At 40.7% G+C, this 13,860-nt stretch overlaps 1 protein-coding gene across 2 annotated transcripts in view; it reads right to left on the bottom strand.

Moving 5' to 3' along the window:
• Window positions 1-1,680: 1,680 nt before the first annotated feature.
• ADAM12 (ADAM metallopeptidase domain 12) overlaps window positions 1,681-13,860 on the bottom strand; it is a 327,649-nt gene continuing 315,469 nt past the window's right edge. For both annotated transcript variants that reach the window (XM_048505732.1, XM_048505733.1), the window contains exons 22-23: window positions 10,482-10,612; window positions 1,681-6,776 (exon numbers count right to left, since the gene is read on the bottom strand). In XM_048505732.1, coding sequence (XP_048361689.1) covers window positions 6,716-6,776; window positions 10,482-10,612 — 192 coding nt within the window. In that variant the 3' untranslated portion in view covers window positions 1,681-6,715. The remainder of the gene's footprint in view (window positions 6,777-10,481; window positions 10,613-13,860) is intronic.

Raw genomic sequence — 13,860 nt, 5'->3', positions numbered from 1 at the left:
GGAACTGATCTTGAAAGCCAGTAATTCCTTCCATTCTGTGATGCTGATTCTCTGACAAAAATGTTCTCTTCCCCTGAGAACTGACAAATAAAAGAAAAAAATTGCAAGGATTTTCTTTCAAAGCAGAAAGCGATGATTACCTTAAGTGGTGGTGGAATGGTTTATATGCAACATGGACATTTTAAAACAATAAGTCTTTCTTACTAAATGTTAAAACAATAGTCTTGGCTTACTAGATCATTTGTTATTTCACCATACAGGTGGACTTAACTGTCAGGTCCCATTTTACCTATGTTTATAAGTTATAGATTGTGGTTATCCAGAAATTATTAGAACAAAACCAAAAATCTTCTCCTACACCTCGAGAACCAACAATCTTTTCTTTTTACTTCATGGAGAGAGCTCTCTGAGTTTTTTGATTATTAATGTACTATCACAACATTTACCTTTGGTTTTAACATTACTTCTAGAAGTAATTTTTTTTAGTTTGGGTCTCTATCTTTTCCTATGATAATGGTGCAGGGTATCGGCTGATTTGGCTGGCTAGGCAGGTGTCCCCTACCTCCCTCACCGCTCCATGTGCGTCCCTCCCGAAGCTGCACGCTCGGTGGAAGAGGACGACCATCCCAGATAGAAGGAGTGTACCATTCTTTGGTCAAGGGTATGGTGGGTGCGAATGGGTGATATACATTGATTTCCCTTCCTATACCTTTTTTCAGGATAAAGATGACCCCATATTTGAGAATTCATCTGCCATTTCCTGGACTGTCTTTGTTCTAGAATGCTCCGTTTGGGTCCTGGTGCCTACCTAGCTCTGTCCCTAATGCACCCAAGAGGAGCATTCTAGAACAAAGACAGTCCAGAAAATGGCAGATGAATTCTCAAATCTGGGGTCATCTTTATCCTGAAAAGTGTATAGTGCATATTTATAGCTCCAGCATCTTGCTCTTTCTGGGGGTCTGCTGTCTTCCACTTCAGCATTTTGGAGGCATTTTGAGCTTGAGAAGGAGCTGGGTAAATTCTGTTCCACTGTTAGAAATCACAGATTACTGTGAGAACCAAGACACTGCAGTCAAATGGGCTAAATCTTTGTGGTTTAGGCTGTGAAGTCCATATTATGAAGGTTTATTTCACATACATCCAGAATCTGCTACAACATATGCTAGTTCCCTGCCATTTAATGACTCCCCTATTCATTTCAATGGAGCAGGCCAAGTATATTCACAAAAGAATGTGGAAGTGTATAAAGAGGTTGGCCCTTTGTTGAAAGATCCTTTGGTGTGTGTCATACCTGAATCTATGGATCTAGATGTTGTTTTGTAATTCAAATAAAATTAAATATATTTAACATTTTAATCTTTAGCATGCTTAGCACATATCAATAAATTGCATTGATTTCAATGGCGCGAGGGTTGCACCAACATGCATACTCTTTATTCATTTACTATGGCATTAAGTAATGACTTGTGAAGGAATATCACCTGATCTGGGTATAATTTTCCTATCACACAATGCCAATTCATAGAAAATACTTTTTAGAGACAGTTCATGCATTTGAGAGTCATCAAGCAGCAAGTGCCGAGGTGACAGACACAGTTATATGTCATCCCTTGTTCCCAAGGAAATATGCTTAGAAAAGATCATTAAGATCCTGTAGACGCAATGAGTCTTAAAGATTCTGCACTACAATTTTGGTTTCCGTGAGGTATAAGCATGCAATAAGCCACTGCACATTTCCACACACTGTAAACCTACATCTAGTTAATATATGTAGCTCTCATTTATTTCAAAGGTGCTTCTACATAGTGCGTTTTTCAGGAAGTACAATTTCAGCTGTTTTATAATATTTTGACATCTGTGACATGCTTCCCTTTACTGACAACAAAATATGAGGTCACTTTGCTGAAGTTACCATCAAAGGTTTAACAGCATTCTTTACAACGTACAACATTCTTCATTGAAACTGAAAAAGCAGTCTCCCATTAAATCCATGAAAATGCAATATTTGCCAAGGGATAACAGATAGAAATATTTGCTTGCGAAGTTCAGCAGAAATACTCTGTTGTGCTCAGATCCTGCAAGTGTGCAGGGTGATTTTTCTTACTTCTTTTTCTCACATCTCATGATCCCTGAAAAGGCGACGTCAGAATTTGGCAACCCACTGGGAATAAAATGTCATGGTTTATGGGGGAAGAATTGGGCAAAATTACTCCCACCAATTTGTTCTGTTTGCAGAGAGTTCCCTCTCCTAATTTCCTCTGGTGACATAAAGGATAGCAGGAGCTTTTGCCCAGTTTCCCCTCCTTGCTACAGCACACATTTAACATGGTGTTTTGTCCATAAGGGACCCCTCCAATCCTAGTATTGCATTTTGGGGGATCACAAAGACCTACTGGGGGATACAGAAGGTTAGAAAGCTGCTTCCGCATATAATATCCAACCCAGTCTTTTCTTACTTCAGTTATAAAAAATGTCATTTTATTATACATATCTAGTTACGTCTTCCTGGCGTTGTCTATTGTTTTAATCTTCATGTAACAATGATACTCAGAGGGTTGGGAACACATTTGGCTCTTTGACATACTGCCTGTGGCTCTTCTGAGCAGCATTCCCCAACATAGCTTCCAACCCATGTTTCAGGAAAGTGGACAAGGCTGTTGCCCAGTAAGGCATGTGGTTGTCTATTGATTCCCACCTTGAAATTGCTACCGTCAGAAGGCCTGCAGGATACTGGTAAGCTGTGAGGTTCCCTGAGGAAATGTTTTTGAACTATTTGTTTTTCTCAATTTTTCCCAGGAGCAAAACTTGGTATAAAATTTGATTGAACAGTTCATCTTACCTGTTTCATTTATATATTAAGATTGCTTAATGTGTTGAGTAATTAGCAACACTAGTTTTCATATGTATAATTCCATTAGAATAAATTGCCCAAATCCAAGAACAGTTGCTTAAGGTACATTAACCAAGGATCCATGGGCAATAACTGCACACAAATAACAAATAAAGGCACCTGCCCTTGTTTATATAGGAAGATGGAATGGAATGGAACTGTGCATCTTTGCAACATGAGGTGCTAACCAGGATCATACAAGAAAGTCAATATTCAGATGCACAATGTGATATGCCTCTGATCTCTACTTGCATGGTCTCTTTTCTGTACATGGCACATGCCATAGAACCCAGTGCAGATTGGCACATAAACATGAGGGCCTTGAATCTCATTCACAAGCCTCCTGTCATATCCCTAAGGGGCCTGATTAATTGAGGCAACAGAAAATATTCCAACTATTTCTTGAATGAACATTTCAGCTCTAAAATATTATTGCTTATTACTTTAACACTTTACAATTAGAAATCAAGCAAGTTAACTGTAGATTAAATGTGTGCTATTACCAGGAAAAAACAACAGACTTTACTGAAGCTAGCATCTTTTTTAGGCAATGTAAATAAAATTAAATGTAATAGCTACTTTAACAGTAAGCATGTAGGAAGGCAGTCCAACAGAATGAAACCAGGAAAAAGAAGGCAATAAGGTGTATCTAGAAAAGCAGGAAAGTACTCAAGATACATGAAAGGTAATTTAAAGAGCACCTGACTTTCATTTCAATTGAAATGCCAAACTCAGTCTTAAATACCTGATTACCACTATCATTTAGCATAAATATTACATTAACATTTCCAGAATGACATATAAATTAACACACAGGAAATTACATAGTAACATATGCAAACTTTAACTGCTGATTTTTTTTCCAAAGAGGATTCTCTTTTGCTTTATTGGTTTTGGTTGTGATGTTGATATATTTGTCTGGTTTATTCATAAGCATAACTGCTGTGGTTGCCTAGATACAGAGCACAGTAATTGGGAAAAGCTAAATTGCTGGGGAAAGACCAAAGGTCTTCAAGTTCTGTCTCTTTGCCTGAAGAAGCACAGACCAGTGACTATGGATATTATTACACCATATGGGCAAGAGAGATTACCAATGGTCTAGAGTAGACATTGGAAACAGTTTTGTTTAGCATATAATAAAGTATTTGTTAACACCATGATGACAGGGTGAGAGGGAACATTTAGCAGGGGTTGAAAGAAAAGCGTCACCAATGGATTTTGGCTTAGCATTGGTAAAAGGAAGAAGGGAAAAATTCCTCTACCTTCATCTTTATAACAGTTATGAAAGTAAAATTTTCAGAAAAATACTAAACCAGAGATGAAAAAGTGACCATATGGGCTACATTCAGACATCACGCTAAGGCAGACATTGCAACTGAAGGTTAAACGTATATGGCTAAAAGAGTGGAATTTTTTTAATAAGTACCCTCTGACACCAGATCCTGAATTATGAAGGAACATTGTTAACTGAGTTTTGATATGTGTTGTAATAATTGGTTCAACTGACCATATCACTGAAAATATTCCGTTGCCCATACAGTAGAGATTAATTGACTCATTGCTAGATAATGTATAGTTGCATTTTATTTCTTTAAATTTTGGAAGTAGGTCAAAACTGAATATGGAAATATCCATAGGAGGAAAGAAGATAAAGAACAACAGCTCATCTGTTCCATGGAAAACACTGCTACAATTATTATTTGTAAAATACAGCTTTAAAAAATAAACAGAGCAGTAAAACATTCTGTGTCTTCTGGAGACTAATGGCTTTAGTAAATGTAAGGTTGGTTTTAAAATGTTCACATTGCTTTGGAAGAAACTGGCCAAATACAGGGGCTAATCGGATAAAGTTATAAAATGTGCAGATGTGTCATGAAGGGGGACTGAGTAATAGGAGTATGGTTAGGGTAATCAATCAATTCTTTGTAAGAAGCATCGTCTTTTCAACCTTAGGCAAACAACTTGCCCTCTGATTACTTATTTTACGTCTGAGAAAATTGTCTGTTGAATGGCAGCTGTGTTGGAAATAACCCTATAATCAGTATGGACATGTGATGTACTCCACTACAGTACAGGAAAGAGGCGAGTACCTTCTGATTCTTGATTGAAATTAATTTACCAAGCACCAAAACAATATCAAAAAACTGACACCCTGCATTAACATAGAAGTTTTGTACTATGTCTAAAAAATGAGATTAAAATAGCCTTGTGTAATATACAGTGCTTTTCATTAAGAAAATATATTGAAAATGTATGCATTTTCTTGAAGTTCAAACTTTCAACTAGCTTTGAACAGCCCGATAAGGTTTTACAGTACACTGAGATATGATAACACAGATATTGGAGGTTTTCACCATATGATGGGGGAGGGATAACTATTTGAACATTTGTTCACAAAACCAATTAGATCACATACTTTGAAATAGATGAGTTATTTATATTTTAAAAAAAACCCAACAGTAGAGCTGTAATGAATTCTGTGACATTGGCTATGGAAACTGCAGTGGTTTCCAATGTCATTAAAAATGGGGTATTCAATTAGTATTTAGGGGTTAGTATTCAAGTCTCAAAACTTGCTCTGTGCTTGTCTGTTATAATAAACAGCCTGGCCATTGATGATAGAGGTAGATGGTACAAAGAGGTGCCTGAAAGTTTTGGCATGCATTACATTTTGCAGTATTTCCCACAAAGGAGTTGTTGCTTATCCCCACATTTCACAACAGATTATATAGTTCCAGTGCTTGTAATGCTATGGTTACTCCACTCTCATCGCAAGAAAAACAGGCCACCTTGTTCACATTTTTGAGTCCCAGTTGAGGTTGGTAAATGGTCATTGTGTCTTCTGCAGCTCTGACAAGTCCCACATTCCTCTATGATGCTGCTTAAAGTGTTGACCTCTTCCAGAACTTTTAGCTGTGTAGAACATGTTACCTCTAAGACACCGCTGTACCATGCTGGAGGGAGTGTGTTTTCTTGAAACATCATGTGTACTAGACTTGGTTGCCTGCTGCAGGAAAACCCTAATATCCATTCCTAGACATTACTTTGCTACTGCGTAAGATTAGACCAGTTATAACTCATTTTCAGCAAGCAATGATAAAATGGTACACTATATATTGCTAGAGAAGCGAATCTGATTCCAAAGTGAAGTATCTGAATTTTTTTGCAGAAACCATTATATGATGTTCTAGCATCCAAACTCAGAAAACACATGCATCTAGACAGCTACTTTTGCCTGAGTCACAGACCATTAGACTTTTAAGCTTTATAAACTAGAGCAGAACAGGTTTTTCTTTACTTCGGATGCCATCAAATTTCTCCAAAAAATCATATTTTGCCTTTGGATTCCAAAATCAACATTTCAGCCACTAACTTCTGACATTCCAGTCCCTTGACTTCAGCAAAGTTTCATTTTAGCCTTGATCAGAATGCTGTGAATAACATATTCAAACCAAACAACCTTTGAGGCACCTGTACAGCCTATTGAGAAATCTGTAATGAAGGATGGTTTGAGGCTGCTTAGAAATCACAAAAATGGCTTCTTTCCAAGGTAAACTCAGCTATGGTGAAACAATATCTACTACAGTGCTCTGCACTGTAATAAATATTCAATATAAATAATTTACGAGTACCTGAGCACGGATGCAGACCACCTTCACACAGCATAGCACCAAAGGCAGTAGCTCAGAGTTTTTAAAAATAATGGGGGGGTTGAACATTAAAAATTATATCTATTGATATAAAAATATTGCTCTCCAACAAGAATTAAAAATAGTGCAAACTTTATGACTTCACTTTTCAGGATAGAAATGATGTTGTGTTTTGTCACTTCCGATAAGCCACGTCGCAGGTTCTAGGCATGGGAAGTGGATGTTTAGGTGCAGGCCTATTTGGGGGGGAAAAAGGAAAGTCAAGAGTATTTCCCAACATATTAACATTAATTTAAAACATTAATTGAACTGTATCAGAAGCCACAGTATTTACTCCCTGTTGAAGAGCCGTGGTTGTATCTACTTTGGAAAACAGGAACATTCAGGTCCACTGATTCAGGTAAACTTGGTTTAATTAATCCTACTTCTAGTAATGCACCTAAAGGCAACATACCACTGAATTTTTTATTTTTGTTCAGCATTCACAACCTAATGTTCCAGCAAATGTCTAGTTAGTTTTTGTATTCATGCTTTCCACTTCAAGGATTTTATCACGATCTATCAGTTTATTTTATTTGTATTCCTATTATGTGGAACTATTTCCCAAGGAATAGTCATAATGCATCAGTTGCACTCTGAGGTGTTACAATATTTTCTTGTCTCATCTTTTACATGCACACGAAGCTGCATTATATTGAGTCAGACAACTGGTCTAGAAAAAAAAGCATTATATTATTCTGACTGGTACCAGATCTCCAGACTCTTTCATATTGCCTGCTATTTGATCCCAATTAACTGGTTTGCTTCCACATCAGAGTGGTGTTCCTTGGTAGTCTGGTTGTGGATGTAATTCTGTACAAAATCATCCTTGTAATGGAAATTCCAGAGAGCCCAGAACAATCTGTTTTCTCTGTATCATGAGCAGTGCATATTTAGATATACATTGAAACTCTCCCCACTGCCTGTGTTCTCATGTGACCATCAGGGTTCTCCACCTTTTTTTATTTTGAGGCAAATGGGTAATGGGGCATAGAATGTCTTTTTCAAAAAACCCTGAATGTATTTGTAGAGACACCTCCAAGAATCCTCTTTTCCTCTCTAAACGGAGGGCTGAGTTCTGGGTGGTTTTTTTTTTTTTTTAAAAAAAAACCTTGACAAGCGTAAGTAATGCTATACCCTTTTCAACAAAAATAACTTTAAAAAATTGTTACTTCATCTGCCTCGTGCTGGACAATCTTTGTTTTAGACTCTGCTTGGGTCCTAGTGCCTACCTAGTTCTGCTGGGTAGGCACTAGGACCCAAGCGGAGCATTCCAAAAAAAGATGATCCAGCATGTGGCGGATGAAGTTACAATGCTACTTTGTTATTTTTATTGAAAAGGGTATAGATAGAAATAGCTCTATACCATTTGACAACATTATTATTATTTATTTATTCAGTTTGATATCCTGCTCCTCCCCTTTCGGGCTCAGGGTGGAGCACAACAAATTTTACAACCAGAAAATCTTTTTCTATTTGAACAACCCCTGGCAACCCCTTCTCCTTCTCTTCTGTCTAAAAGGCAGGTGATTAACTTTTCTGATGCTAACTGCTGCAAAAAAGAAAAGAAAAGAGTAACTGACTATACTCTTTTTCATCAAAAGATCTAAGTAGAATTGCATATCCATCGGCTGCCACTTCCTGAACCTTCTTTGTTGTAGATCGCTCCTGTTGGGTCTTAGTGTTTACCTTGTTCCCCACCCCGGCTCCATTTGAATGTAAAAAATAAAAAACCTTGCCATTACCCTCCCCTGGCACAAACACCAAGCCAAACCCAGCAGAACAGCAGCAGCAAGCTGCTCTGACCCACTGGGCCTGGCAACAGCCTCCCCATTACCCACCCCACCTTCCCCCCTCAGTTCAAACACCAAACTGAACCCAGTGGAATAGCAGCAGCAAGCTTCCCTCCCCCACCAGGCCAAACAATTCCCCTATTCACCCTCCCCCCAGCCCAAACACCAACTCACTGCTCATTTGTCTGCTGTTTCTGCTAAGTTAAACTCTCTCTGGGCCAGTGGAATGGAGAGGCCCAGTCTGGGGTGGAGCAGTTGTTTTGGACTATTTTCTACGTGGAACCAATCTACTCTCTTTTCTGCCACACCACTAATGACTGCACTTAGATCTTTTGGTGGACAGGGGTATGGTACTTCACTGAAATCCTGAATTGTTTCCCTTTCAGACCCAAGAAATTGCTTGTGCTAATAGGTTTAAAATAAAACCAGGCAAGGAATGGGCTGTTAACAGTCTGTGAACAAAAAGAAGATGAGGTAATGTGGAAACATGAAAAAATGTACCAGTGAGATGGCTGACACATGGGGGATGCTTGGTTTGAACACAGCCCTGGAGATGTTGAGGACTGAATCAGGGACCTTTCATATTCAAAGCATATCTATCACTCAGCCACTGCCCCATTCCCTGAAAATTAATCTTCATTTTGCTGGTGCTCAGAGGCTACCCTATGATCACTGGCTGTCTGAAGAGAACATTAAAAATGCATCTATTAGTGACACGAACAGCACAATCCTACACGTCTATTCAGAAGTCAGTTCCCCTGTGTTCAATGGTGCTCACTCTCAGATAAGTGTGTATAGCATTGCACCCAAAGTACAGTATTTTCAATCTAATTGATTGCATAACCAATTTCTCCACCAAGCCAATGAATGCTTTTGGAGCTGGAAGAACATAATAAATTCTTCCCAAAATACTGTATTTTAATGGTACTACTATTTACATTCCTCTTCATATTTAATGATAGTAATTTGGCAAATATATATTCTTTATATATTTCTTGGAACAAGACAATGGCATTTCTTCTACTGAAAATTAGAGTGCTTTTGCTACACTTGTATCTCAGACTAAACACAGGGAGGTGCTGAGATAAGAATTTCAGAATTTCCTTATTTTATGTTAACATTTCCCTACAAATACACTTGTCAATGTCCTCGGCATCCAGATTGCCCTGAGGGTCCTGGAGCCCCACTACTGAAGTTGAGATAAAGGAAAAGTGTGGTCTTTGATCAGTTAATATTTCTCAGCCTAACTTACACATCATGATCATTCTGAGGATAAAATAGGTGAAGAGGACAGTGTATACTGCCCTGACCTCCTTGGAGGAAATGGGATACAAATGTGAGGAAAATATATTGTGCACATAGAGATCACCATTATTAGCTTATTCATGATAATCGCAAATGTGTTTTCATAGGACATGGGTGGTTCTGGGTTTTTTGAGGCAAGAATGGGAGAGAATGTTGGAATAAGCGACTTCTGCATGCCTGGACACTGGGGGGTGCTGTGTATCTCACTCTAACTGTGATATTGTCTCTCTTGTTTGCCCTCCTTGTCTGGGCCAGGAGACCGCCCACTAACTTCCTTTCTTCCCCATGCTAGCCTCACTTCTGCTCTAGCCTTTGACCCGAGCGCATGGTCAATGGCAGCCTGCTCAGTGGGGCCTTTCCCACTGCAGCATCCTCTCACCTCCATACACGTGATGGCGCATTAGTTGTGCCCACTTGTCGTAGGGAAAGTCATCTCTTTAGACTAGGGTTCTTTCTATCTACCTTTTTCTTGGAACAAAGTTGTGAACTGAAGAAGCTTGAATAAATGTAAGTTTTACCTTTTACATTTATGTCTCTGGAGAAGTTTCTATAAACTGCATTCACACACACTACCAGGCATATCCATGACTCTAAACGAAATCTAACAGAGAATTGGTCTCCAGGGGTGGGTGGTAGCTCAATAGCCTTGTCTAAAAGTCCATTATTAGTTTGATGAGCATTATTTTATGGGAAAGAAGCAAAGTCAGACACATAACCCTTCAATAGACAAAGCGAACTCTATTTTTCAGTGTTTCAGAGAAATTTTTTTTTCTCTGAAGTATATAGCTGAATGACCAAACTAACCTGACTGGAACAATCTGAGGCACAGGTTTTGGAAGCCCAAGAACCATTCTGGAAACACTGTTCAGCCGGATAGCTTTGTTCTGAGGATCAGCTGGCAAAGGTTTTTGAGGAGGGCTTGGCTTGCAAGATTCCTGCATGTGATACAAAGATAGCAGAATCTGTACAATAGAGTTAATCTTATACCATTACTTCTATAACATTTTTGTTCTGATATAAAACATTTCAATAAGAGAGCTAATTGTAAAGCATTGTACAAAGCAGTAATAACAGTAATAATCTCAGACCATTTTGTGACTTGCATTTATGGTTTATGACATTCCTAGTTCAGCCAAAAATGTAGTTACATCTTTTGACTCTAAAACTAGTGCTTCAATCATAAAAGCTTCATTTCTGTCAAAAGACATATTTTTTAACTCCAACAACAATCCAAACTTCATGGCCACACCACTAGTCTTATTTGTGACGCAGGAAAGTACAAAATTAAAAGGCAGCAAGGTGCCAAAGAGGTCATCCAAAGAGAGAAACTATGAAAGGTTTCACAAAACCTAAACAGGTGCATAATTTATTCCCTCTGAAGGAGGTCCAAAATTATCTCTCTAAGCAAACCACTAGTGTGATTTAACTACGTGAATTTGCTCTTTTGAACAGGGAACACAAAGTCATTGCTAGTTAACATGCTGTGAATAGAGATGAAAAAGATGAAGGTCATTTTAAGGTCTACCCAGCATCTGGACTTTTCAAACAACCATTCTAACTACAGAGCCCTCTCTCTCATCTTTTTCTGCTTGCAAACGATATGAATCACAAGAAAGTCATGGCAAACTGTGATGGATGGTTTCAAGTTTTGCCTTCCAGGAGTCTCGGCCAATTACTTTCAAATGCAGGATGAAAAGAAGTTTGGCAGTTTAACTGCTGACCAACTGACAGAATTTAAGGTTGAGGATTTTGAGTTAGAAGGTCTGCTAGTTAGACAAGGACATCATTAGGCACTTTAGATATTTTAGAGATAGGGTTGTTAGAGGTCAGACTACCCCCATGATTTTAAGGGGCAGTTATGAGAATGTTAACACACCTCCATGTGTGAGTATAGCAAAGATCTGGTTCAACATGGCTGCTGCCGGGACAAAAGGGAGTCCAGGCAGAAGACAGCTGACATATGAGGAGGGCTGACTCAAATATTAACCTCATCATTCCTCCCCACACCCTTAAGGGTATTCAAGTTGTAGAATAATGGGTCTCCTGCCAGAAACTACTAATCTCATCAGGATGGATATCGTCTCCCCCCTCTGAAATACCCCTTGAATAGAGCTAACATACCCCTTACAGCACCCATGCCTCAATACAGAATATTGTGCCTCGCCTTGAAACCATTTCCTAAGGAACTGGATTCACACCTAGCTGCTTAGTGTGCCTTTTTGTTAAGACCAGAGACCAATATTCAGAATATTTGGGAACATGCAGCACACTCAGATAAATTTCATAAACACATTGTTCTCATGAGGCACGCTCATCATCATTGCCTTCGGATATGTTTTCCCCTATAAGTTGGAAAGTAAATGGCACCCACAGGTGTGCTGGTTCTATCCACACAACCCAATGTTGCCCTTCTCTCCAAGTCAATATGCACTGGTCATTGCTCTCTGCTCCTTGAACTTTTGGACAGGAAATGTGTTATGCTGAACCAATTCCTTCCATGTAACCCTCATTCCACTCCTTAATCTTTTAGGATCTGTATGCTTGCAATACTCTTATTAGCTTGTAATATCTCCTTCTTTTCAATAACCCCTCCCTCCTTTTAAGTTATAGTTTTTATTATTTCTGGGTCTAATCTCTTAAAGAAGGATCCTGGTATACACAGATGAAAAACCCTGCTATTGTCTACCTTTTGCTAAACAGTTTGTATCTGGGAGTGGGGGCAGACCCCTCCCTGGACTCCCGCAACCCCCGATGTGCCTTCCCCACACTCACCAGCTCAGAGGGGAAGGGGACAATGAGCCGCAGCCCCAAGGACCACCCAGGTGGTCGGAGCTAGCAGAGACGCCCAGGCATCCCAACGAGGGCAATGGAGGCCTGGAGGCTGGCGCAAGACTGGCCAGGTGGCCGCAGCCGGTGGAGAAGACCTGGCCTACCAGCAGACAGGTGAACCAGCCAAAAGCCCCAGCAGGGAGGAGCGAGCCGGGATGAGCCAGCTCGGACCAGCCCAACTTGAATGTGGGGAGAGCCTGGATTTAGAAGGGGGGCGTGGCCACAGACTCTTTTGGCTGGAAGGCAGGGCGACCAGAAGGGGCCGAGGGAATAAAAGAGGAGGAGATATGGAGCACAAGGTGTTGGGTGTTTGGGAGAAGGAGGGAGTGGGAGTGGGAGTGGTGGAGGAACTAAGAGTGAGAAAGCAAAACAAGGAAGAGGAGAGAAAAATAGGAAAAGTTGTTGGAAGGAAGCAAAGATGGCCAGGCCTGCAAGCCGAGGCAGAGTGGACTTGCAGGGCTCTGGTTTCAGCTGAGGAAGGCGTGAGAGAAAAAGGGAGCTCAGTGGCAGCACCTTCTTAGTCACCCTGTGGCTCAAATGCCTGATGGGTGTGAACCACTCCCTGGAGACCGGGGGGGGGGGGGGGGGAGTTAACAACACCCAGGCAAGGGACGGAGGGAAGGCAATCAGGACCCTGCAGGGGGAACAAGACAGTTTTCTAGCTTTTAATTCCCCAACTTAATTATTAGAAGGCAGACCATAAATTCAGGTAACAGGGTTTGAGTGCTGTTTTTGTCAGTTAAAAAAAGGCAAGCCTATCTGTGTTGTAAAGTTCGTTTGTGCTGTTCCTATCACATCAGGGAAGAGAGGCATAGAAGTCCAAGAAGTAAATAAATAAAAACAGCAAAAAACGTATCTGTCCCATGGTGTAAATCTGAATCAGTCAAACAGGAAACCTGCTTTGTAACTTTTACACTTTATCCCACCACCCAACTCTTCAGTAACTTTGGCCGTTTCCGCATGGCCTCCTTGCGCCCCCACGCCGCCAAGAGTGCTGGCGGCGTGGGGGCGCAAGCCAGCTCGCACGCAAGCGTGCGAGCAGGCCAAGCGGAGGCCGCCGCAGGAGAGGCGGCTCCGCACGGAGCCGCCTCTTCGCCCTCCTCCGTTCTACTCACGATGTCCTCATCATCGCCTGCTGGCCGTCGGAGCCCCGCCCATGCTGCCCTCTGACCCCTGGAGGTCGGAGGACAGTGTGGGCAGGGCTCCGACAGCCAGCAGGCGACGACGAGGACATCGTGAGTAGAACGGAGGAGGGCGACGGCGTCTTCCCGGCGGCGCGGTTCGCACCGCGCCGCCGGGAAGACGCTTCCTCCCCAACAACAACCCTTTAAAGGGTTGTTGTTTAGGGCGGCCT

Source organism: Sphaerodactylus townsendi, linkage group LG08 (assembly GCF_021028975.2).
Source record: "Sphaerodactylus townsendi isolate TG3544 linkage group LG08, MPM_Stown_v2.3, whole genome shotgun sequence".
Lineage (NCBI taxonomy): Eukaryota > Metazoa > Chordata > Lepidosauria > Squamata > Sphaerodactylidae > Sphaerodactylus > Sphaerodactylus townsendi.
Note: the sequence above shows the minus strand (reverse complement) of the source record. Positions and strands in the feature narration are given on the sequence as shown.